Below are 27,969 nucleotides of genomic sequence, written 5' to 3'. Positions count from 1 at the left end.
CCCGACCCCCACCACACCATCCCCCCTCCCTCCCTCCGCCCCAGTCCGTCTCCCGCACGTGTATAAAGAGCCGCGCCGCCTCACCCAAGTCACACTCTCACGGGTCAGTCTGTCCCGATCTTTCCCTGAGTATCTTCCTCCCTTCTTCCGCGTCGCTTCCATCGGCAATGGGATACTTCGTGCCGCTCCTCTTCTTGGCCGTCGTCGCCGCTACCTCGGCCGAAACAGTGCCCCTGATCCTGGCACCAGTCGAAGTCGTCCCACAACAAGGTGAGTATCTTAAGCGAGAACCCTTTCACGGCCCTTAAATTAAGCGCCTTTGGAAAAACGAGCCGATGAAATATAAGGTGTCCGCATGAATAAGGCCGCGGAACACTGATTGACTGAAGAATTACCATTATCATAATTATATGCATTGATTGTAATCATAGAAATAATCATACCAGTACTTGTACTTCCTGATGCCCGCTGTAGTAAGAAAAACGGTCGACAGTTAAACGTCACAGAGAATTTTAATCTAATCTTGCAAACATGAGTAATGAAATTTTAATGATTCGAGCAAGAAAATATTTAATCATCATACGTATTCTTTCGATTAAGGTAGGTTTAAATTAAGGAGCATTTCACAAATAACCCGAGTATGTAAAGCTTCCCGCATGGAGTTTCCTTATAGCGTGAACGTACAACTCACCTATCCATGAACCCTGTTTCCTTCCTTCCTACTCCACTAGGTCAGCATTCTTCCCTCTGTTACTGTTTCCAGCATCCCCTCACATCAAGCTCCATCCATGCCCTTGCGGCATCCTCCTCAACTCATCCAGTTGTTTATGCCAAAAGAATAATTTATTCAGATTCCCTTTGAACTTATAGATTAATTTAATACGCGGCAATCATTCAAACACTTAATATTGGAATAGACGAGCAAAACTTTGACTGAAAGATATTAAACTAAGATACATGTACGAACGAGGGAAAAGAGCAAAAATATACCATAATAAATTTTGTAACTATTTTCTGGAACCTTAAGGAGCCAACTTATAGTCATAACCCCAAAATTCATTCAACCGAAATAAGCAATTCTATATTTAACTACAGACAGTACCATAATAAAAAAAATTGCGAACCTTTTCAATACAACATAAAAACCAGAAGCTTGAAAAATTACAAACTACGGAAAAATCGTATCCCTTACGAATTAGGAACTGATCGCAACACTACGATAATTGCAAATATTCAATGCTGCTTCCAGTACGGTGTAAATCAAAAGGATTGCTAGAACACTACTTCTACGTCGTAGCTCATCATCATAGAAAAAAGCTACAATCGATATAAAATTTATTGGCAACTCACCAATATAATGTTATACAACTTTTACAAGCGAATTGAAAAGTATTTTTCGCTTCAAAATCATTCTTTTCAATTAATTAACATGATACTTTTCGTTGATCAATGCCAACATGTTTGTGCTTGGAGTGATATTTTTGATGGCATCAAGAACATTGCAAGTTGGAAAAAAACAAAAGCTGACTAAAATCAGACATGCTTTTCGAATCAGACATGCGAAATCCTTTTGCTGACGAATGTTACATTTTAAAAGGCCGTTAATATAAATACTTAATACAGTAAACGTCACGCGTGAGGATTTGAGTGATCGCTACAATGCCGATAGCCGCATTCAAGAGATCATCACTTGAATACATGTAATATGAAATAGCTCTAAAGACCCCATCAACCACGAATGGGTCACGACTTGGTTGAAATTACGCGTCCTTGATTACTGTTACCTTCCAAGAAAAATATGAAAACATTTCCGTCACCTTGAGCACTATAGAAAGTTTCCTTTGATAAGTTTTTATACTCATCACGAGAAAATGATAATTTAAATGACTCATTGGGATTTTACACCATGAACACATATCCGCAGAATAAATTCTATGCAGCATTCAAAAAAATATTAATAAGGGGACGCAAAGAGGGTTTCCATTTGAGACCTTCCCCTATGACAGGTCACACACGCGGCATTTATTTCCCACGACCTCGAAATCGCACTGTCTCTGGTGCCGTCGAGTTTCACTTTCCCCCAACAGAGCACAATGGTTGCATAACATGCCAGGGTGTATAAATATCCAGGCGAGTAGGTATTCGTTCCGTTTCCTGCGATTCACTACGAGTTGGACGAGAGAGTACCCGCAGCCGAAGTGGTGGCGTACGCAAAATGCGTCACTCATGAGAAAAATGGAAAACACTTCAAGACGCATCGCGCAGAAGGTCACCACCATTCCACTCCATTGAACACAGCCACTTAGCACCCACTTCTTTTTCTCTGAAGTAATTGCCACAATAAACATGCATCGACGATCACTGTTTTTACAAAGAATGCATTCTCAAAAACATCAATAAATTTGCTCCGTAAGAATAGGAAGCCTCCGACTGATAGTAAAAAATATAAAAAATGTTTGAGGCTAAGGTATTCGTTGAACTCTTGCGAGTGACATTTGGAATGGCAACAAATAAAATGAAGTTGTACACTTCCTACACGTGAGTTAGGCCCAAAGAGGTTTTAAAGGAAAATAATACGATTCCCACTCAGGCGTTGCTGTGAGATTAGATTGGACGTTGCCCTAGGCGTACCAATGAACTACTCCACCTTCACCTTGCATATTTTTCCGACTCAAGGCGCCTATTTGTGGATCGATGGAGTTAAATTAAACTCTCGCGATACTGGACATGAAGCTTGAAAGAGTTTAAATTTTTCCAAATTGAGATTCTTTGGTTTAGTTTTAAAAACAAATCTTTTGTACGACGGAGTTCATTGGGGACACATCAATCATTCACTTCAATAAAATGAATTCAGCACGAGTTACCTCGAATTTCTGCCCCTTATTTTTCGAAGAGGTTATAATTTTCTTAGTTCAGAAAATATATCGAGCAACTATACTAATAATAAGCGGGAGTTATGCATCACAATAAGCCTCCTGTTATATCTTAAGGTAGGCTTCATAGCTCACAATTAAACGTTTACGATGTATTGTTAAACTGAAAATGAAAAAATCTTCCATTTAATGCCACTACCTTTGCAATTAGGTATTATTACGAACTAATTACCTATACTGCATCAATTATTCTTAAGATGAGGTTACAGTTGGGTCAAGTTATGGTTAACGCCAACCAGACATTATTTAACCAGCTCTTATAGTGTTTCCCATTGCGCGCAAGCGAAAACGAGACCAATGAACTGTCCCAGCTCAAAATAAAACGCTTCGCTAACATATTCACACTTGAATTTTCAGCGCACATCGCGGAGGTCGAGACGCCGGTGGCTGTGATCCGTCCGAAGCGTGATCCGCAGTTCGGAGGAGCGGGGTCGTCAGCCTCCGCTCAGAGCGCCTCCTTCGGCTTCGGCCCCTTCCAAGGATCCTTCTCCTCCAGCCAGGCGAGCTCACAGGCCGTCGGCGGCGGATTCGGAGGGCCTGGGTTCGGAGGGCCTGGGTTCGGAGGGCCTGGGTTCGGAGGGCCCGGATTCGGACACGGAGGCTACGGTGGAGGCTATGGTGGACACCGCGGAGGATACCACGGCGGACACGGAGGATACCACGGCGGATACGGAGGACACCGCAGGCGACCCGGTTACGGCCATTACGGAAGGAGAGGGTGAGTGGGAAACTTGCAAATCATAGAATCTGCCGCATTTACAAGGGCTTCCCTCTATCAGCATTCATATCAACTTTCCATTGTCACTTTCAATGACTTTCCCTGATTTCCAGTCCGAATTTCTAAAATTTCCCTGACTTCGTATCAATGGCAAAGCTGTCCAATGCAACAAAGAATATAGAGAAACCAATTTATTTAGTCAAGGAGTATAACGTATCCCAGTCGAAATTCAAAATCACAAAACAATTTAAAATCTAAGCTGTCTTTCCAGAAAAATCTGACGCTGTCAATCGCACAAATCATCACAAAAAACGAAGCTTTTCCTTAACTAGCCAATCTAGCCACAATACGGCCATGTATTTTGCTAATTTTCGCAGCCCTCTCACTTAGCCCTTTTGGCCTTCAGGTTTGCCAAAATGTGGGCCACCTTTTTGTCTTTTGCGCCTTCTCTCTCCCTTTCTGAACGCAATCGAAAACAAAAAGCCCACCACGTAGCTCGAACGCCACCATGTTCCACGCGTATTCCCTCACCAGTAAATTATTTTCCCGATATTTCCCTGACTTCCAGACCCGATTTTTCTTTCCCTCACTTCCCCGATTTCTATGACCAGCATGAGCCCTGTCTATGTGGAATTTTGATGCATCCATCAGTGGCGTAACTTGGCTTTGGGGGGGAGGGGGGTTGAATCAGATTGAATAGCGCACCACACCTGGTAAAAATAAACGATGCAAAGCAATACCTGAGTGCGTTGATTTTAGAAACTTGCTGTAATGTATTTACTAATCAAATAAACTACTAATTTCAATAAATTAGCCAAATAATAAAACTTAAACATTTTAACAGTGTATTTCAGACTGTCGTGATATTACTTTTTTTTATATCACGATTTAGGTACTCACGTATAGTTTTTTTAGTTATTCACGCTAGGGGGGATTTCAGGCACAACTAATACTGGGGGGCCTGGTGGTGTGGCATACCGTAAGGTGCGGGGGCACTCCGCCATAAAAAAATAAAGATAATTGGTTCAAAATGGTGAGTTTTACGGCATTCTGAGAGATATTTTATTAATCCTTACACTATTCTATAAGCTTTATTAATAAAATTAAGTAAAATAGATTAAACTTAAAAATTTCTCTAAGCTCGGGGGGTGGGGGGGTTTCCCCCAAAACCATCCCTCGCTGCGCCACTCAGCCCTGAAGATGGAGTACGACTCGTACCCCGAAACGTCGGCAGCCACGAAGGAGATTACCCGGTGGAGAACTCGAATAGCCTTAACTACCGGTATTCTCGGTCATTGAGATAAAATATGATTTGTGGGGAGAATAATCGAAGTCATGACGTAAAATTGCGAACCGATTAAACCAAAGATATAGGTTTTCCTCCTTTTACAAGATCAAGTAACGAATAAAAATAAAAGAAAGGGTTTTGGTAAAAAAAGAACAGGTCAAAACTACGTCACCTCGATGAGCATCATTTCCAGTGAACAATGTAAAATCTCTTTCGAGAAGTAGTGCTACAGAAGAATACTTCAAATTAATAGCATGTCAATCACTCATTATAATGGTAAAGGTGAATAAATGTTTCTTGAAAGTTAAATCGGGATAAATCACTTAAACTATGCTCATTTCTAGTATAAAAAAAGCATTAATGTTTCAACTGAAAGTTTCGACTGTTCTAAATTGAACATTTCATTTCTCGATCCGTCTTCTCAAAGAAAGAAACAGTTACATCAAATTATTCAATTTAGCTTCCGGGAGAGGACAAACAATATTTTTCAAAGTCAAGCTAAGCTTATCCTCTAATTATGCACCCTAAACATATAATATGCTTATATACTGATCTTATGTACGTTATCTTTTTCCAGATTTTTCTAAACTACCTGATCACCAGCTGACAATTCCAGTCGATTTCTTCAGAAGACCATGCCCTCGCTCAAGATGTATTTTCAAGGGAGAAAAACATGATCATCCTCAAAATAGACTGATCCTAGCATTTTTTGCCAAATTGCAAATTCTTATGAAATCACATTCGTTGTGGAGCAATCAGCCTCGTGATAAGGATTATAAGACACAAGTGATGAGTGCTACTACGTGAGTGCTATTAGTGGCCTGAATTCTGACAAACGCACTATGAACTCCAGAGAGCCAGAATAATCGACTCAAGACCGAGGATACAGATCAGTAATGGAGACAATAGTGAATATTTATATTTTATATAAAAAATAACTGAAAGTACCCTGAGATGGAGAAGTATTGGTCTAAATGTATTGCCAAATTTTGTACAAATTAAATATTTTACACTAATGTATTTCTTTCGCTACCTTGAATGGTCTCTTACTTATATTTTCAGGAAAACTGAGAGCCCTATTACTAATTAATTAAAATACTAAATTTTATCAGAATTTCACTGAAGAGATATCGAATTTAGGTCCAATGAAACATAATAAATAATCTTATTCATTCAAATTAATGCAACCATATCCGCGGAATGTGTCGCGACGGGCGGCGATTAATACTGCAGAATAGGGGGGAATTTTTACTCGTTTCTTCAAATATGCACTCATTCGAAATTTTTCTCATCGGAGATCAGCGTTTTTGTCATATATGTCGCATATAGTGCAAGAACTGAATATTAAGAACAATAAAAGCGGAGATTAGTAACTCCCGAGGAGCATTTGATTCGCTCTCCCTTCGGAACCTTATCCAGGTAGAAGTCATCCCTAGTAGGTAGCAACTTTGTCGTCCCGTCGCGAAAAATGATGCTGCCAGACGCATGAATCCAAGGCGAACCTATACACAGATGCTGGCCAGATAAGCTATTTGTACATAGCAATGACACCAATGTTTTATCCGGGTGGAAAGAACGAGCCTCATTATTCATTTACATTATTTTTTTAAATTTTCCTGTCATTTTAAATACGAATCTTAGTGGTCCCTATGTGAAATTACGAGATATTTTCACCACCAAAGGACGTAAAAAAACATCGAAAACTTGTAACAGCGATTAAAAAACCTATATTGTAACCTTAGCTGTCAATAAAACACCATGAACGGCAGTACATAGGAACCCGTATCTATCCTCATCATTAGGCTATACGAACCGCACCGGTCCCGGACAAACCAGTAGTTTTTAATCGGCCTTTTGACCTAATGGCAAATGTTGGCGGACCGTTATCCAGTTGAATATCGTGACCCAATAATCTCCATACCATATTTTTATTTATGATTTTTCTTCAATTTCATACTTACTGACCTACCTTTCTTCCCTTGCCAAACGCCATTTCCTCACATTTCCTGCAAGCATTGTCTCCCTATAATTATCGCCAAATTACCAGCTGCATAAATTAAATTCTAACTCCTCTTTCTCAGTATAAGAGAAGCACGAATACATTAGAATAAAAGAAGGAACGATTCATTATTAAAATAATAAAACCATCTTTCGAAGACTAAAAAAAGTTCAAACAAGAAATTATGAAGTTGAAACGAATGAAAAAAATTATACCCGAGAATAAGTTTCAGAAAAATCTGGTGAGAAAGCAACTGGAAAATTCCCGCATTGGCAGAGATCAAAACGCAAAACAAAAAACAAATGGAAATGAGTATGTAGTTGGGATTACGGCTAATACAAACGATGACGCCAATGAAAGGCGATACATAAAATTATCAAACCGTTTTTGACAGGAAATGTAAACGTACACTGCTTATGTCAAAACTGATGACTGAAAGAATGCAAGAAAGCTTTGATACGATAATAACACAGGCCAACAATGAAAAAACTTTTTTACTGAAAATACCTTATTCTTATGTTTTTAAAGTTGCTGAATCCAAATATGATGGTTTTAAAGTTGTATCACTCACCATTTATTCACATTTTACAGTTAAATTTATGAAATCAAGCAAATTTTTAGAATTAAACAGCTTTTTTATAGTTATAATAAAATTGAAAAAGTAGGTCTAATGAACAAAGATAATGGGGATTACTGTTGGTACTTCACCGAGAAGTTCAGCAGAGCGATTCATCGCAGAAAAAGCTACACAAGAAGCTTCAAGGAAGAAAGGGAAAGAAAATGTAGACCAATTCCAGTTGACAAGTGAACCCTGTATTATCACGCTGTAGTAAATACAAACAATTTTATCATGATGTAGTGAACAGTAAATACAAACAATTTTATGATGTAACACAGTGTTTCATTGATTTCCCTGTATACCGTACAGGGGTATTAGACTAAATATTAAATACATATTGATTGGAAACTATGGGTGATACAAAAAAACTAAGGCCAGGTTTGGATTTGGCACATCAAAATCTATAAAGATCAGCTATTAAAATAAAAAGGTTTTCAAAAAACATTTTTTTGTTGACCTGTGTAATCTTCGTACATTGATCTCAGAGGAACCATATGAGCAACGTCCGATTTGATGGCTCTTCACCTCATCGCTCAGGTTTATCCTAAATAAGATCTATTTCTTTTCTAGAACAAATCTAAATTAGAAATGAAAACTTAATTTCAGCTGAGACCATTCAATTAGGTTAAACTTTTTACATTTTTAAGGTTTGGGGCCGACTTCGGCAACTGTCCCACGTTTCACGAATTTATTCAAGACTACATCCATGGAAAATGTTGGTCGAGTACATCCATTTTCCCATAAACTGGATGCACGGAGAATAATCACCGGTGTAAAGATTTCCTTCAAGGAAAAAACCAGACATTAAGGTGGAACGCAATTATCTTATGTTGCTAAAGCGGAATACCAGAAGTTGTTTACTGAAACGAGCGCCCTGCTGGGTATCTTTGATATTGGCGAGATGCCTCGGAATAAGACGAGCACTCGAAAAAATATGCGACAATTGGAGTGAAGAGGATAACAGAGTTTAAGTTTTTTTATCAACTTTCAATTTTGAAGTGTAAACCTCTCTAGTCGCACCGCGCATAAATTCTGCATGGGGTGAAACGGATTCTGAGCGTAGCATTTGTCTTCTGAGCGTAGTCTGAGCACTTGTCTTTCATATCGCTCGATATACTTTCATATTAGTAGGTACAAATGCAAGGGTATTACCTATAGCGCTATAAAAAATCGCGGGAGAGCGCAGTGATGTTACTGTATGTATATGTTGTACATACGTCTTACGTTTGAATATAAATTTTTAGTGATTCGCAAGTATGTTTTTTGAAAAATTTTAAACAACCAAAATACTCGCCCTAATATCTTTAATGTTTATTAGAATATAGCCATAGAAGTTCGCAAATAATCCGTATGGTCTTAGGCACACCTGGTATTTTCACTAGTTCAACAAATATTTAATTTCGGATACATACTGTGACTGCCGATGAACTCCCCACAACTAGCAGTCACCTCGGAGACGATTCCTCACCCTACGACCCGGTTGAGAGTTCTATTATACCTCCGGAATATTTTACAGAGGAGGAATGCCATCACGTCATATTTGTGAATGCATGGCTGCATCATCGAGCGAGGCTAATGTTGTGGCTTCCACTTGTCTTTCATATCGCAGTCCTAAGACTGATTCCACGAACTTCCAGTTCAAATCCATGTATGTAGGTCCGATATCTATGTTGTGCACAGTTTTTGCTAGACTTTTTGTGACAATATGAAACAAAAATTTTGCCTTTCACCTATGACATGGCGTGGTGGGAAATGAAGAATAGCGAATAATAGCCGACCTTTCAACTCTGAAAAGAAAAATATACTTCACGGCGAGAAAATCGAGAGCGCAACCGCAAAAAAGTTGAACGACTAAGGTAGAGAGACGATTAGATGCGAAACCATTTCAAGTGTAGAAATAAAGCTGGAAAAAAGTAGGAGGAATTGAAATACATGAATGGAAATAAGAGTTACACAGTAACCTGCGACAAGTAATCGTAAATTCACGATTACTAAATGTATAAAAGATGTACAAATTGTACACTTCTCACTTAAAAATACAGCATTCAAAAATGTTGTAAAATAGTCAAATGACTCTATCATTCGAATTTTGGAAATAAAATTGAAAAAAGGGAAAAATATTATCACCAACTACCTAGAGGCTGAGATGTTTGCAAAAATTCAGGAAACCACAGGGTCCAAACACAACAATGAAGGATCTAAAGTAATGGATAACAAACTGAACTCATCGGCAAGTAGAACTTTGTAATTAATAGAATGATTTTAAGTATACCGGGACCAGCCACGGTGATAACTTCACGGAGTCAGCCGCAATGCACAAGTTGTCAAAAAATCATTCGCTTTCACTGGGTCAAGGCGAATGATTTTTTCTCTGTGGAATTTTCACGAAATAGAATGAATAGAAGATTATCATCGAACTATAACAAAACAAGTAAAACATTCTGACGAAATGAATGAAAATAAAGAATTACGTAGTTCTCAATTTAATTAAATAGGTTTCTTTAAAAAATATTATTCATTCTTATTACTGACTCCCTCCAAAACATTTAGTCTAATGATTTAACTCGTCAGTTCTAATACTTCACCTTCGCATTAAATAGTTATGAACGATTGTGCGTACGCTCCTACCAGCATTAATTTAGACCCAAGTATACCTTCCAACTCCGGCATCAGTCGTGCCATCACCTCCGACCGACTTCCGCGAAATGATCGAATCCCTACCACCCCCAATACGACAAGGGCCTCGCGGACACCTCCTCTCCCGCCCCCTCGCCATATAAAAGCGGGCTCGCTCCCGTTCGCCGAGCACCAGTCCAGCCACATCCTCCACGGAGAGACAGCGACCTCAACCACCGCGAGAGGAGCTTTTTTGACGTCGAAAAGAATATCCGCCGACGCCGGTCGCCAAGTATATTCGCCATGGCGGGATCTCGCCTCTTCGGGGGAGCCACCACGGTGACCTTGCTGCTGCTCCTGGCCGTTGTGGTCGAAATGGCGCTGTCGGCGCCCGTTCAAGGTGAGGAACATCAGCCGAGCGTAGAGGTGGAGGAGGCGAGCGAATCAGAGGGAATTGCAGAGGCGGATCGTGGCATAAATTTGGAGTAAACATCCTCGGATATTAGGCTATAAAAAATCCATTGCAACGCTCCAAATAAGTGGCTAAGAACCCGTCGAATCGTACCTGCAGATGTCAAGAGATCTCATTATTAATTATGTACCCCCACTCCAAACTTCCACTGAACCCTGCCGAACAAACAGTTGCGTAAATCTCCCTCCCGTTAAGTCAACGGTATTTTTGTTTAATGTCATGCAGTATTAATTTTAGAAACCAGCCGATATAAAATCATAAATGCCGTATTTCGTTAACCCACATCGATTTCAGATCCCCAATTCAATGGAAATTTTATTTTACCTCAGCACCTTTCCAAGTCTACAAACCACTGGTTGGGCACTGCTGCGCTAAATGAAGATTTTAAGGTCCAATGGGGAATGAAATAGAATTTTTGAATTTTATTTTTTTATTTACTATTAGAGGCTGTCTTCCTGCGAGTAAATTCGGTGCGTCATCTCCACATTTTATTAAGTGTAAAATCATTGGCCTCGGCAAACATTTTCCCCTCGAATAAGGGAGTGGAAACTCCCCTCCATTGGATCCGAAACGGGCCGATTAAAAACAAAACAGGTGGTAGTGATGCTGTTTATACTAGTGAGATGAAACACGAAGCATTTATAAACTTAAAAATTTAACAAAAAAATATCGCAACGAAAAACGCCGGTCGGCCATCGCCATTCGTTCACGCTAGAAATTTCTTGCCAATGGACCGGGTCCCCTATGCGGAAAACAACAATTACGCCGAAGCCGGCAGATGAGAGCGGTTGAGAAGAATGAGAAGGGGCTTTCTTTAAGAGTGTTTTCTTCCCGCTAAACAAATACCTTCGTCTGTTCAAATACACGCACGAGAACTGAGGAGTGGTTATAATGACCGACATCACGAAGAAATCCCTTACATCATCTTCTCCTTGTCTCATCACCATTTCACAAAAAATTAAGAAACAAGAAATAATAGTTATAAAATTCTACCGATCAAGACGTGATGTAGGGGAAGCTCGATATAAAAAATTAAAGCATAATTGCACACTACCACAATTATTTTCATGCGCTCGACACGTTTCGGCCATCATACGTATAGTAGAAGGTCTTGTACCAGATGATGGCTCTGTGGGCCGAAACGCGCCGTATGCATTGAAATAATAATGGAAAAGTGCAATTACGTTTTGTTTTAATAAATAATAGTTTCATATCAAATTGGGCACGGTATCTTGAGGTAGTATTGATTCCTACAAAGGAAATTGAAAAATAGACATAGTCAGTGAGGTAATGAAAATGTTTACAACTTTCTTCCACTTCCGCTGATGAAATTCCAAGTCAACTTCTATTCAACTTCACTCGATTCGCGATATCAACTCTGCTAAATTCATTGTCAAGGTCATAATAATAACTGCTGAACAGCAGAAGCCAGTGATGGAGTCAATAGCATTCTCTGAAACGACACTAAATTGATTATTTTATATTTATTTATTATTTTTTATTTCCATTTCCCATCTTCTACAGTTAAATTAACACTATATCATGTAACACCATATTTACGATTTTATGCGCTTGTCTAATTCACATCTAATTTCGAACTTCGAGAACTAAGAATTTAATGTAATAGATTTTAGGGACTTTTATATGCTATTTTTCAGAATACATCATCATGCAAATTATCTTGAACCCCATACCCAAGCAATTACCAGAAAACTCGTTTAACAGCTTGAGCGCCCGGAGGCTATTGGGATGTCCAAAGATGGGCATCATTAATGCACACTGGAGCGTGATTTGAATAAAAAAGCGGAATATGAAAACATCAAGCCTCCGATCAGCGATTGCACAATAAAAAATTGACCTTGAACTCCTTGAAAAAGGCCAAGTACCACCGTTGAACACATTAACTGAACTGAAACTCCGTTACAATTAGCTACACCAAAACTAGTGTCATCCAAACACTTTCTTAATAAGAAAACCGGAGATAATGCTGATGTCCCTCACATACCAGGTTATATCTTTTGCCCTCTCCGTACGCAAATTATTCAGAAATGAAATTCATGTCCGAATAGTTTATTCTTGATTCATGGAAGCGGAATAGTGCATGTTCATCTACACTATCACTATTCATGGCACTCAATGCAGACTGGCAACGTAACTGGGACGTATTCTGCCCCGAAATGATGACATTTCAACACTAACTGTTAGTTATTCTGGCACATTCAGTATTGTATGTATTGATGGCGGCTCTGTAATTGATAAAATAGCGATTCGTTAGAAACATCCAATGGAAATTAAGGTAATTATATTTCAAAGGGCCATGAGGCCCGCAATCATGAATAATGTAATTTTTCACCACAGTTATAACAATTTCATTTCAGAGGTTGGGTCTCGATCTGACAACGGTGAGATCAGAGATCATACAATAAAAAAACCATAAGGCAGGTGAGGCAAATGGTCAAGCGTCAAAACATTTGCGTAAATGCCATAACTTCAATCTTTAAAGATGTCAATCTTGTGCGCCTTGAAGCACTAAAAGATGACATTTAAACGCGCCGGGCTCAATAAAATGCTTATACAAATGGAATTACCAAAAGGAAGAACTAAAATGGCACATTTATAAAGCAAATAAAAACAGAGATGATAAAAGTGCCGTCTAGAATGAGTGCGCGAAAAGTTGCGATGGCGCGTAACATGTACGATAGGAGGTACCTACTCTATAGATGGTCTTCGAAAGGTGCGTTAACTCCTTCACCGGGTTGGAAAACCCAAAGGATCTTTAGCACCAGTATTAAGTAGGAAAACACCACTTTATACATCGCTTTCGAATACCTGAGAGGATTTTACATTCATGGAAGCTTAAATAATCTCATTTTTTATCACTATTTTTTTCAACGTGACTTACATATAAACAACGGCTTTCAAAGAAGCGTAACATCAGTGAAAATTTTCTTTCGGCTGCAAATGAATCCAACTCAAATATCCAACACGACACACTTTCCACGGCCTTGAATGTCAATAAAACATCATTTTCCAAATTTTGGATGACCAAACATTAACGTGTTAAGCCCAGGACAACACTTAGCATCACAATTAATTATTCTTCCACTCTCTTTTACAAATGCTAATGAAGTTTTGAAGGTCTGCCATAACAATTCCCTTCCTTGGGTAGTAGTTTTTTAAGACTGATATTATCTAACCGTCTTCGCCATTAAAAAGGGTAGCGTGCCCAAGACCTAAGTATGCATTCACAATAAAATGAGCGCAATATTTGATCAATACAATCATTAGGGGCGCAGCTAGGAATTAAGGCTGGGGAGGGGGGGTTTAGGTGCAACTAATACCGGGGTGTGTGGGGGCTTGAAATACCCTCCAGGATAAGCGGTAGGTGCGAGATTAATTAATTGCGGAATGGAACTTTAAGATAAATGGTTCAAAATGGTGAGTTATAGGGCTTTCTGAGGGATATTGTATTAATCCTTACACTTTTGTATTAGCAATATCAATCCAATTAAGTAAAATGGATTAAACTTAAAATTTCTCGGAGCTCTGGGGGGGGGGGGCTTATCCCCTAAAGCCCCCCCCCCCCCTCGCTGCGCCACTGACAATCATATATATAAGTTAAACCTATCCAAAATATCACCGTATTTATACCAAGTATGCAATAGATGCAATTTTCTATTTGGAACACATAGAGATGAATAACACTGTATAAAGTAAAAATTTCAATAAGCTAAATCATGTTACACTAACGTTTCGTAAGATATGCACAAAATTGATCCCATTTATACTGGAAAATAGCTATCATTGTTAAAAAAAATTGGAGATTAAATGTTCACTTTGTGCAGGAGCGTTTAAGAATAGCAATCATATCGTTACCACCATCTATGCTAAATGACTAAGATCCCATGAGCAGCTAAGCTAAGGTCAAGTCTGGGGAAAGCGGGCGACCAAATAAGCAAAGATAAGCAAAGGGTAAACACTGGGCCCACTCAGCATCAACGCACACACACTGCACTCGAGACTGGAAATTCCAAGGAGGGCAAAACCTAAGAGTGCGAGCGCCGAGGATAATCACTCTCGGATCTCCACGCGGTTCGCAACGTCAGCAATGTGACTGGGATTGAGTCCAAGAGATGGGGAGGATGTGGCCAGAAAGCCGAGGGAAGGAAACGGAAGGGGGAAATTTGGGGAGGGGGTGAGGAGGAATTAAAATACTTACGATCGACTGACCATCGTAGTGAGAACGGAAAAGAAAAAAGAAGGCGGATGGTGAGACAATGAGAGATTCGAGAAAGATTACACCTGGAAGATAACGTGAATAAAAAGATAGCTAATCTTTCTTGGAGAGAATTTCGTTTGATTGGGGGGAGGGGCTTTATACGAAGGGAGTACCGACGGAGGAAGAGCGGAAGAACAGGTTTCTGCGGTCCAACCTCAAGGTCTGTGAGGTCTAGCAACGCTTGCGTCATATTCCATCAGAGAGAGGTCACGGGTTTCACGTTTTGGGTCTCAAAATTGCCAAAGAAAGACGTAATTCCCCACATAACAAGCACCTACGCTTCTTTAATCCATTTTTTTTCTTCGATTCAACACAACGTGACGAGCTTGATCGCTTTCAAACATTACTTGTGTGTCCCACTCCTGACATAATTGTTCCTCATCTCGAGTAAAAGCCTTGTTACACGATACATTAACACGTACGGGTTACTATCTAAATGTATGAACGCGAGAATGAACGTAAAATGCACCGTGTACCCATCCAACTTGTGCGAATGCATGCACAGAAAATAGAACCTGTTCTAATTTGGTTCATTCATTCGTACATGTTCCGTTCCGGCCCACCAAAATCATTCACAGAAACGTACATTAACTTGAACGTGTTAATGCATCGTGTAACCAAGCCGTAATGAATAAAACTACTTTAGAAAACTACATGGTATTTATCTAATTAAGGTTATTTCACCCCAATTTGTTTTTTAGCGGCCTAAATCAGAATATGAAATCACTTTTTCTGTTAAACTAGAATATTCAAACTAAATTAAGATTTGTAACACCAATCGCCGTTATAATGGCTAAGATTTGAAAGCAAAAAAATGCCTCTTACGAAATGCTGGTTAATATGGAATTCTTGCATCAAGCCAACTCCCGGATCCATTAGAACTGGAGGCAGTGCGGTCTCAATAAGAATGGATATAATAGGGTGGTTTCCTATTATTTTTTTATTGCCTAAATCGAAAGATTATTACTCCTGGAGTACGTATTTCACGCTTTTAGATTTTTATAAGACGATACCTATTTTTCACAATTAAATGAAAAGTGAAAATTTTCAAGCGCGCGAAAACGCGACGCGTAAGTATGAATGCCGGGAAATCTCTCCGTGTGACTTATTTCTGGTTCTCGCTGCCGCCCTGTGAGGTGACCTTGAGGCGAGTTGAGCGCTGATACGACGCAGGCTGCTAGCGGGTAGCTGAGTACCCTGCTGGCTGGTAGCGCTTGGCTTAAATAAGGATTATTAATACCTTATCAAATGAAGAAAACTTTCCAACCTTAGCCAGTTTTAATAAGTGATTATTAAGACATGTTTCCCTGAGCTCTGCGCCTCATGCATGCATTGGTAACCTCAGACGATGTATAACTCCTATCTTCTCGTATAGAAACTAGGTCCCTGTGACGTCACGTGGAGTGGCATCGCATGGGCGCCAATCTGGCCCTTTTCAAATGAGGATAAAAATGGACCATTGCCATCGTCTAACCCGGTATTTCTAAAACGAAATAATTTGTATATTATGAATACACTAATGGTGGGTAACGAATCACAATCAATGCCTTTCGTTTTCTTTGATGAAGGAAACTACCCTATTATGTAAAACCTTAAGATCGTGTGATGAAAAATGTTAACTAAATAAGGCATAGACATTGAAAATGATATCCCTCACTATAAAGTTGAAATATATATGGGAACTTTAGAATAGAATAGAACATATATTTATTCATGCTCTGGGTATACCTTTGGAGCAAAACACAATTTACAATAATTGGCTAATCAAAAACCTCAAAGTTCACGAAAATATCATGTAATAACAATAAAGTAGTTTGATGCACAAACGATAAAAAAATGACACGTAAACAAGGATTGAAATTTAACAACACACGGAATATGTTGGCTGTATTTTATGTAGGAGTTAATTTTCGCTCTCTATTGAGTAAGACCATGCATAATTTGTATTTAAATGCATGGTTAGAGTCCTTCTGTTTTAGATCCTCAGGGAGAGAAATCCAATATTTAGATACCGTAACTAGAAATGATTTCTGATAGGTAGTTGTACGTGGAGAAGAATAACGTAAATAGCTCTTTTTGCGAGATGACATGTGAGTGGTTACTGATCTGTTCATAAAAATTTTCCGGAGATAATTAGAAATTCTCTCTCTTGGCCGGCTTGGCTTGGGAAAATGGCTAAGTTCTAACAACTCGCATCTCAAATTTGGCCGGTTTGAGACAGATATTTTAAACAAAGTGTAATAAAATTTTAAAAATAAAATACAAGCAGAAAACAACTCTTTGTTTGCAAAAGAATGTTTCTTTTTCAGTTTTATGAACTTTCGGTACTTAATTTCAGTGTACAAGTAAAAAAAATGAATCTGTGTTTTGCTCTCCCGAAAAGTTGCTATTTTTGAGACACGTGTTGTTAAAACTTAGCCATCGATATTTGTAATACAGATGATACTTGATTTGTGTCGTCTGTAAACTCAAGGAAAACTTTTAGATGAGAGCGTAAGTTTAAAACAAATATATAAATCAGGAAATCAAGGCAAAAACAACCGCTCGAATGGGGACAATGTGTTCTCTTAATTTATCACGCCCAGTTTAAATTAAATTATCTAAATATCGCTAATTTAATTCAGAGCACTCGCCAGAAAAAAGTGTCAGGGGGGTGGGAAGGGTTCACTTGGTGAGAGAGTACATTTACGAGGGGGGGAGTACATTTTAGTCCTTATGAAGCAGCAGTTCGATTGACAGAGAGGACACAAAATTTTTAGCAAGTCTTTTGTAAACAAATAATACAACGCGGAAAAATACGGATCGATCAAGAGTGATGAGTCCTCTTAACATCGCATCTCCCGTACATCTTGAGAGAGTTGTTTGAACCCCTAACACGGGGGATGGATACCGAGTGTACTCATTATATTTTTAAATGAAAATAATACTTTAAATTGTCTTGAAAGCGGATCGCAAATATGAAAATAACCGTGTAAGTTTGATCGCTGCAGCCCGTATCCGATGACTAAATGTCTGACATATCTTTGCAGGACCGGAGCTAGTCCGCATTAAACGGCAGTTCGGCAGGCAGCGAGGACAAAACCGACCGGGACACAGGCCCGGCGGTGGGGGCGGCGGAGGAGGCGGTTTCGGGAACCAGCCCGGGTTCGGAAATCAACCTGGGTTCGGCAACAGGCCGGGCGGGGGCGGGCTGATCAACAAGCCGGGCCCCGTGGGCAACCTGCAGTCGTCATCGGGCATCGCCGGAGCCCAGGCCTTCCAGAACCAAAGTCCCCTGGGCTCGTTCGGTGCCTCCTCCGCCAACACGGGTACCCAGAGCCTCAACTTCCGGCCGGGCGGCTTCTCCGGCACAGTGGGCATGAGCGTCAGCCAGAACTACCAGCTGCCCGGGGGTGGATCGGCCAGCATCTCCCTCACGAACGGCGTGAGCGTGGACTCGATGGGAGGCACGTCCAACTCGCAAGGGCAGTCGATCGCCATCAATCCACCCCAGAGGCCCATGAGACCCGGCTTCCAGGGCTGAATGGAGAGGGACTGAGGAGACTTAGTACACACCGTTAACTACAACTGGCTCCCTAAACATTTCATTTTTACGGATACGCCAAATGACAAAGCCTACAGTCTACGATTGGACAACGTGTGATAGGGATACCTATGGTATCGAAATATAAGCGGAAAATAAGATGAGCAATGTATCACGAAAAAATTCACGTCACAAAGAAGCTTCAAAGTTCTCCTTAAACAATTCATTTTCACCAACCATGGATTCGCCAAAATATGAAATTAACAGTCCAAATATCTTAGGGAATGGTGATGAAAATATTATACCAAAATACAGTAGACAATTACGCTTTAAACCTTTCACGCCATTGATTGACACTTATCACCAGTTTATATCATATAAAGTCATTTTAAGACAACATGAATACTTCCTTAAAATACTCACTTCATCATGGCCTGTGAATTCAAAATAAACAAGAAAATACATTAAATTTGATTTATTATGAAGTGTTTTTCACCATCACCAAATTATGCCACCATTTAGGTAATGAAATAAATGAAATAATTTATCAATGGTTGGCGAGTGTACTCATTATATTTTTAAATGTTAAAAATCCCTTGAAAGCGGATTGCGCAGATCGAAACCGGTGAAGATTTTTTTCCGATTTGAGAGGAGTACAATTATTGCATTTTTAATCTCGGTCCTTTAATTTGTGGAAACCATGGTCGATGAAAATGAACGTGTAAGGGAGAAGTTTCTCTTCCTGAAACGTAATTTCTAAAAGCTGAGCGAGACAAAATTCAGTAAGAATGCTTATTCTCAAATGATAAAATTATGCTAACCCCGAATTCAACGAAAGACTGATATGGATGCCGAGGCTGTATCACAAATTGAGTACCTGATCTTCGAGATCTTTGAGAATTTTTTCAATAAATTAAAAATTAGGACATTCCCACCAACTGCGATAAAATATTACCGTCACTGAAACCTTTTCAATGCACTGTCACTCATGGATCGTATTGTTAATAACACATGTGATTTTTATAATTAAAATAAAGCCTTTTCACAAAGCCAACGGATACCTTTTTCATCATTCCATTCCGGTTGCGGCATTACGTCAATTGGCATATAATAAATTGCAGTTCTTTAAAAATGCACACCGAATACAGGACAACGCCATGTATTTCAATGTCAAAATGATGGTACCCAGCCATTGGATGAAAAAAATTAATTATAAAAGTAGCTAACGTTCAAGAGGCAGAAAAAAGACCGGAGAACTAACTTCACGAGGAGGAAAATCGACCGATATCGTGGAGCCCACATCAGAAGACTTCTATAGCCGTTTGGTAACAACTGCTATTCTACAAGTGAACTATCGAAAAATTAAAGATCAAAATGGTAATAAAAATCAGCTAACATTCCATTAATCGCTAAAAACAAAAATAACTTCTTTTAATACGAAGAGCTCAAAAATTTCATTTGCAATACAGGAAATAAAACAACTCTGTCATAAGGTCATAAATAGCGATTCAGTATAAATGCATGCTAATTTTAAAAATAGGTTTCCGTTTACGTTGTCATTATCGGCTTCTCTTTAATCAGCACATTCCATTTTTATGAATACGTACAGAATGCTTTAGAATCGTGAACACTGTATCGCATTACATAAAACCTTCCAAATTATGGTAGTATGAATAAAATCAACTGATTTGGGCGTTACTTGGTGGAACGATGAAATATTCATGGTGAAACAAAATACCACCATGAATATGGTAGTATGAATTTGAACATAGATTATATCTGCCTATTTTCACCTCACCCTTGAAAAATCTACGTAGAAGTGAAAGAACAAAGTGATTCAAATAAATACATAAATACTACAGGATTGGACAAACACAATTTAAAAGGCTAACTGGAAAAAAAAGGGCCGAAGCCCGGTCATGTCTATAGAAAGCGCAACCAATGTCCAGGGGGGGTTAATGCTGAGAAAGGGTTAACACCGTTGATTAACTCGGTGTTTTCAAAGTTACAATTTGCAGTAAATTTTTCTTTGACTATTCTGGGCAATTGTCCGTCTAAAAAGCAAAGTACTTCAAGGAGGCTAAACTATCTAAATTAAAAAAACTGGATGAAGATTTCCAGTAACAGAAAACTGTATCACTCCCCCCCTGGATATAGCCCTGGAACGAACACATAGCTTATGTTTGAAATCTGTAAACTCGCGAGCATCAATCTTTAAATATTCGCTGTCTCCCGGCCCTCTCCCCCCATTTGCCGATATGATACAAAGAATTAGGGCCAACAAAATGTCAGTTATTTTTATAAAAGGGGAGTAATTAATGAAGAGAAAATATATAATCTGTACTGCACACAAATCTTCAATCAGTCGCAATGGGAAAAGTTGCATGCAAGTAGGTAAAAATGTTCTCCATAATATTAATCCTAAACTCTGGTAGGTAAGCAAAAGGTCACTCTCTATGATATAGGGGAAGAAAATGTTAATGTAACAAAAAACTACAGGGATTACGTACATAGAAATGAACAGAGCCGAAATAAATGGGCCATAACGCGAAAGGCATTCGGGGATAATTTACATAAGTGAATTTTAACTCTCAATGACGCATGCACAAAATGGTAAGATCTATTCGTATAATTGGAAAGAACACTGACGATTCGATAAATAAAGATATACAATAATGAGTTTCCGACAAGAAATTTGTTCATTTAATACTAAAAAAGAAATAATGGAGACAAAAGAAATTCACCATTTGAGTTTTTTTACTGCAAAATGGCTAGTTTTAACCGCAAGTTTTGAATATTATTACGTCAAAATTACTGACTTGGTTGGGTGGATAATGGCGACCTTGTATCTAAAATATAAAGAAATCACAATTTCGTGATTTAAAAACAAATTTTCCGCCATCCATTCGCAAAGTATACTACGGAGATCACTTATTGCTAGCCATTAAATTTGTGAAAGCAAGCTGCTGGGGAATGGGGGAAGGGTGTTATTTCCGAATACATCCTTCAGATTTCGGCGCTTTTACTGGGTCACGGCCTAAAAGGCGTGGCATAGATTCTCTCTAAAGGAAACGGTTAAATAGAGTTTCGGTCCCATACATCTTCGCCTTTATTTCCGAAGAAGCGAGAAAAAATTAATGCATAACAGGCAGCACTATTCATTAATATTTCAGTCAACTATCGACGCGTCGCGACCGCTCCTATTGGAGACTTTTTCACCGAACCTGCTGTCGGCGTCAAAATGATGTGCCGCAGTACTTTGCAAATTTATATCTGGACTTCAGTGCATGCCGTAATTATATATAATACGTCATTTTACAGGAAAATTTATTCTCAATTCTTATTTATTTTTCATTGTATGAAAAATTCAAAAATGTAGGCGTGCCAGTGCAATAAATGACTCCGCGCACCATAAAATTAGCCGTTTTGTCAACTTCATGAACTTTGTAACTCAACCTTGGGAAAATTGCTACGTCTACAACATTCATTTTCAACAAAAAGTTTCAAACATTAATGTAGATTAATGAAGTGGCCTTTGCGTATTTTTAAAACGCATATTTTGTTGTAAAATGACGCAAATGTTTAAACATTATCTAGTCCTACAGTTTACCCCGAAAGAAAAATAAAATTGATAGAAACACGTCTGACTTTATTTGAAAATTTTCCATGATCCATAATCTATAACAATATTTATATTTGTGGACGTCAATAACTTCTATTAATGTCATAATGCCAAACGGGGCCGCGCCAGGCCAGTGCTGGTTACCAGGAAGTCAAGGTGCGTATAATAGGTACCTTGCCAGGAAGTAAAGTTTAGCGCGCAAGACGTGGCAACGCAGCTTTCGTTCGCTCCGGCGTTTTTTTTTAATGTCCATACATAATATATAATACACAAAAAAACATGTATTTTCGGATCATAGAAAATTTTCAAATAAAGTCAGACGTGTTTCTATCAATTCTATTTTTCTTTCGGGGTAAACTGTAGGACTAGATAATGTTTAAACATTTGCGTCATTTTACAACAAAATATGCGTTTTAAAAATACGCAAAGGCCACTTCATTTATCTACATTAATGTTTGAAACTTTTTGTTGAAAATGAATGTTGTAGACGTAGCAATTTTCCCAAGGTTGAGTTACAAAGTTCATGAAGTTGACAAAACGGCTGATTTTATGGTGCGCGGAGTCATTTATTGCACTGGCACGCCTACATTTTTGAAATTTTCATATAATGAAAAATAAATAAGAATTGAGAATAAATTTTCCTGTAAAATGACGTATTATATATAATTATGGCATGCACTGAAGTCCAGATATAAATTTGCAAAGTACAGTGGCACATCATTTTGACGCCGACAGTACACATGGGCGGAGTTTTAGGGTGGTTAGGTGGAGGACCCCTTCCCCCCAACTTAAATGGTAATTTGTCCGAAAAAAAGTACGAAATTTTAGAAATGACAAAACATGTTAGTCTTACTATCGGGCTATCGGCGCAAAAAAGTTAGAACGCCGAGCTAAAAGCATTTGTATGAAATTCTGCCGAAGCTCCATGGGGTCGAATCAGTTATCGTTTCACTCATTGTTTATTCGAATACAACACTGAATCATTAAACATTGTTTAAACGTAAATCCTTAGCTTCTACGGTCGAAAGAGTGAAGTATATCACGCGAAAATCTACGAGAACAGCGAAACAGTCGTCTTCTAATCTCGTCACGGGCAAAGTATTTGATTGGTACATTTTATTGTATTTTTATAGAGAGAAAGACATATTGGCATTACAAATAGCTTTTCAGAATTACATTTTATCCATTCTTTGATTTTTTTAATGGCCGAAAGGTAGATTTCAATTTCCGAGGTGTGTAAAAGAAAATGAATATCGAAGTTACGTATTCTATATGAAAAATATATTTCCAAACTTATCATGTAAGGAAATGTTTATTGTTCCTGCGGCAATGCACACTACCAAAATGGTGAATTCCGTAAGAAGGATCCGAGACTCCCCCCCCCCCCCCGTTTCACTAGGGGGCAGTCTATGGCCACTTAACTCCCGGCAGGATTCCTGCCTCTCCCCAATGTAAAATTCTAAACTCCGCCCATAATTAGCAGGTTGCTCCATAAAATAGGTGCACACACGCTCTAAAAGAAAAATCAATACCTGGGAAAAACGGGGGATGATAGGCACAAATGTAACTTACAAATATTATCAGTAAGCAACTTGTCTGAGAATACTTAAATCTTTGATAGATCGATGAAAATTTAACAAGTACTATGTAATGGATTCCATATACACGTTTCTTGAATGTAAATGTCTAAATATGAAAATTTGCATTTATGAGTTTGTGAGTGAAAGTTTGGCTTTTCGAACATTTAAAATCGTAATAATTGGAAATGATATTTAATTAACTTTTAAACATTTTATTTCTTACTCAAAGAAATTATAGCTTTGAAATAAGCCATAAAGCATGCTTCCACTATTTTTGCAAAGGGAATTATATGTTTCTAGGCGCTTTATTTTAAAAAATGCGACACACTTATACTGTGCATATATCCAATAAGATTATCTTCCAGAAAAATGGGGTACTTAATTTGAGATGAGCATAAGACAACACAAACCTGAAATCGCAATTCTTTACTAGAATTTGACAGATGGGAGAGTATGATAAGTTACGATGAAATTAAAATCTTATTCATTCAAACATACTTTCCTAAGGTTAAAGTAAAAATATGCTAAAGTTGCTGCCCACTTTTCTTGAGTTAACCAATTGGGGATATCATTAGTGTTCCAGTTCATTAACTCGATCTAACCAAGGAAGGAATGGCACATGAAAGTATGAAAAGCAATGAACCACATGAGGTTGATAACATGAGCTTACTGGATTATAGGTTTTGTGTATCTGAGAAGCAGTTACCTGCTCGGCAAGAGCACAAGACTCGGTGAACCACCAGTAGTGGGGTGGTGTTCATCCATAAACGAAAACAGGCTTTGATGGAACTCAGTCAAACATGATTGAACTCAAAGATATGTGAATAGAACAGGAAAATTTTTGGGTTATTTATCTTAATTGAGATGATCCACACAAAAAACTCCTCAAGTTGGACCGCCAATATGGTGATAGAGATTTCATCCATTTTCAAAACTTTTATTTATAAACAGTACTCACAAATTAATTAATAGTGTGTATCCGATTTTCTGTGAGAGGTGCCTGAACGCCATATTGGCACGCTCTGGTCAAAAGTAAGCACGGCTCCTGCCTCCTACTACTCTCAGACAGAATCCTTCCAAGCTTAAAAATTATGCTTAAATCTCACCCTTCTATGTACTTCTTATTTACAAAAAGATTCACAATAAGAGGAGTTCCACCAAGCGGATTCATGATAGATTCTTTAAATATTAGGCATTGGTTTCTAAATATAGGCCAACCCCAAGCATAATGCATGAGCATTATATAAATGATATAATTTAAACCATCAAAATAAAAATTTTATAAAATGAATTGTACTACTATACCAATTTAAAAAATGTAAGGTAAGTCCAGAATAAATAATGAAGAGTGGAATTTTCCGAAAGAAGTAGGTAAGAAGGATATCAGCTTCTGGAGACATTGCATGGAAATTAAGAGCAAAAAAGAGCCTACACAGCACATCTAACAAGATGGAGGAACTAATTGTAAGTGCAAAAGGACATGGAAGAGGAACGAAGGACAGAAGACAGAACCAAGTTATGTTGGATTGATAATTCTAGCAAAGCTAAAAGGAATCTGATTGTGAGTGGGTACTCAAGCTCATTGTTCCCTAAAAAATAATCAGTTTACTCGATGCAAGGACATGCACCAAATGGCAAGCATACAATGGCAATGAAAGTTCTTCTTTTTAATGTTAATTATGCTATCATTAATATTGGTTTAGCTCACCAAATCACACCATGGAGGTGACCCTGTGAGTGAGTAATAGATACATTTTTAAATATTTACCATAGATTATTCAGGGTGTTTTAAAAGTGGAAAGGACTCACAAATCAGCCACTACATTTTGAGGGAATTTAGAAATGCATTCCATAGTACACTCCAGTATTTTTGTTTATGTGGGCACAGATTGGGTAAGACAGAAAGAGACGTCCATTCTCTTTAACAATCATCGGTAGACTCTGCTTTTTATTCACACAGCTGTCAGCTGTTTTTCAATACAAAAATCTAGTTGTGACAGATGGCACTACTAGTATGCCATAGAATGCCTCGAAAATATTGCAACTCCCAACAGTTCACTTTTCCCATTTGATAGTTTCCTAAATTCTGAAAGTTTCCAACTCCCTCACTAAATTACCAAATATTTTAGAAAAAAAAAATAATAACTGACTACATACATGGGTTTTCAATTCATCTCATTGGCTCAGCATTCAAAATCAACTCAAGAGTTATCAGTAAACTATAATTTCCTCTGGAGTGGGGTTAATAAAAAAAACATGAACTATTACATGAAAAACATGGAGTTGGTACAAGGGGAATCATAAGGGGGCCAAGTAACCCCTCTTATAGTCACCATATGGCCCAGTGATTTAAAATGCACCAAAATGGGCCAAATTCCTCCCAGGAGACACTTCTCTTTTCATGCCTTATATTAAGGGCTTAACCCTTAACGGCCAATGGGGGTATTTCATTATCCCAGGCTCAGAATATGTGAAATTAGACGTCTATAACGTTTGAAATTGCTCCAAGTGACGACATCTGTCAGTAGCAGACAGGTGATACTTGTGATCCCATTGCATAGGAACCCGGAAAAAATGTGTAGGGGCACTTTGAGGATTCCATTTATCGGCATGGGGTAACTAGTTATGCCAGTGTGGCCACAACCATTGCTTGAGTCAGATCTTTTTTTTTTTCGAAACAACTTTTTCATGGTATCAATCGACAAAATAAAGGTGAGTTTTTACTATTCCAGTTTTCTGAAAACATCCTCAAATTTATTCGTTATGAAATCATGTCTTAAATAATTCAGTTTCATTTTTGCATGATATTGTTTATAGAGTATATACAATGTGGAAACTTAAAGTCAGCAACTCACAGGTTTCCACTAATACGATCATTGTTTTGAAAAAACTCGTAGCTCATCTCACCTTCCTGATGCTACACCAGAGATCGACAGGACGATTATTTCAGAGAGGGCTCCAGATTGTAAACAGGAGCATTGTTACTATGGGCAACCAAGAAATGGACGATCCGAGGAAAATTTACCTCGACAAGGGCAGAGGTGCAAACTGTGCAACCGAAAGAAGGATAGAAAACCTCTAGTTGGATGTTCGTCCTGTAGAAGGCTGACTTGCGAGGAACATTGGTTTCCTCTGAGTATGAAATGCACTGGTCAATAATTAATTTTTTGTTCAAATATCATGAAATTAACATTTTTCACTTTTCTATGTGTAAATATGTATTTAAAACCCTATATAAGCCCGAAAAGCAAATTTAATTATGTGTGATTTTTTCCACTTTTCTCTACAGAAATTATGAAAAATAAACATTTTTTTGTGAGATCGGCAGATACTGTTATTTGTTTATGGTAGTGGTATATTTTGTGCAAACACCTCTAAAATTTTAGCCCTTAATATTGAGAATAGCAGTGATGATTTTTTTCTGAAAAAAAAGCCATTTTTTGTATTTCTCACATAAATGACCAGTTCCACGAGCACCATTTATAAATTAACCAATGAAAATCATTAGGATTGTTGAAGAACTATTCAACAAATATGAAACACTAGGTAAGAAGTCCTAAAATAGCTGTATGTTTTGTAAAACTAGTTTTTTTTGGTTTGGGGTGACGAGTTGCCCTGTGTGGCCGTGATGTGGCCCAGCTGAGGTGTGGCTGCTAATGGTTAACACCACAGAAAAATTTAATACAAAGTTAATAACATAGGTTAAATTTGAGGTTATCTTTTACCTCCCAAGCATCCAAAACAATACTCAACTTTCTATTAAGGAAAATAAGCAAAAGGGTAGGTATTTAGTGACCTCACATTGCAGACGGGTGAGTTCAGGGACTTACATAAGTATGGTTTTTCCCTCGTAAAGTTGCCTAGGAATCACAACCTCCGTCTCATGTGGGAAAATGTGGGCTTGAGGCACAAACAGCTAGTTTGGGAACCCTGAAATTTGCTTAGGAGAAATATGGCATGGTAAGTACTCGTGGCTTAACTGACAAGCAACTGGAAGATTCAAATTCAAACCCCATCTGAGTAAATTAGGTTTTTTTTAAGCAAATATCCACTTTGTTATAAATAAAGGCCTTCTAACTGCTTGGAAGGCCCCACCCACAGCCCCCAACCCACCCTGTTATAGTATACAATATTTCCCTTCTAATTCTCAAAACCGATCTAAAACATACATGTATTAGCATTCTCAACTCTGCCATTGACCGTCCTGAACTCATCTCCAATTTAAACTTTAAAGTTCCATGTAGACCCACTCGCACGAATTCGCTCCTCCATATGCTCATTCCCAGATTGTCACTGACCAAAAATTCCCTCCTCTTCCCT

At 38.4% G+C, this 27,969-nt stretch overlaps 2 protein-coding genes across 2 annotated transcripts; both read left to right on the top strand.

Annotated features, from left to right (window-relative positions):
• Window positions 1–83: 83 nt before the first annotated feature.
• On the top strand, window positions 84–5,955 carry LOC124153472 (keratin, type I cytoskeletal 10-like). The gene is made up of 3 exons (XM_046526641.1): window positions 84–270; window positions 3,291–3,651; window positions 5,517–5,955. The coding sequence occupies exons 1-3, from the start codon at window positions 168–170 to the stop codon at window positions 5,524–5,526; spliced, it is 474 nt and encodes a 157-aa protein (XP_046382597.1). The 5' UTR covers window positions 84–167; the 3' UTR covers window positions 5,527–5,955.
• A 4,398-nt stretch (window positions 5,956–10,353) lies between these two features.
• Window positions 10,354–19,501, top strand: LOC124153471 (putative glycine-rich cell wall structural protein 1). Its single transcript, XM_046526640.1, has 2 exons — window positions 10,354–10,573; window positions 17,954–19,501. The coding sequence occupies exons 1-2, from the start codon at window positions 10,477–10,479 to the stop codon at window positions 18,445–18,447; spliced, it is 591 nt and encodes a 196-aa protein (XP_046382596.1). The 5' UTR covers window positions 10,354–10,476; the 3' UTR covers window positions 18,448–19,501.
• Window positions 19,502–27,969: the final 8,468 nt, after the last annotated feature.

The sequence above is a fragment of the Ischnura elegans genome, chromosome 2, assembly GCF_921293095.1.
Source record: "Ischnura elegans chromosome 2, ioIscEleg1.1, whole genome shotgun sequence".
In the NCBI taxonomy this organism is placed as follows: Eukaryota; Metazoa; Arthropoda; class Insecta; order Odonata; family Coenagrionidae; genus Ischnura; species Ischnura elegans.
This window is presented reverse-complemented; position numbering and strand designations above follow the sequence as displayed.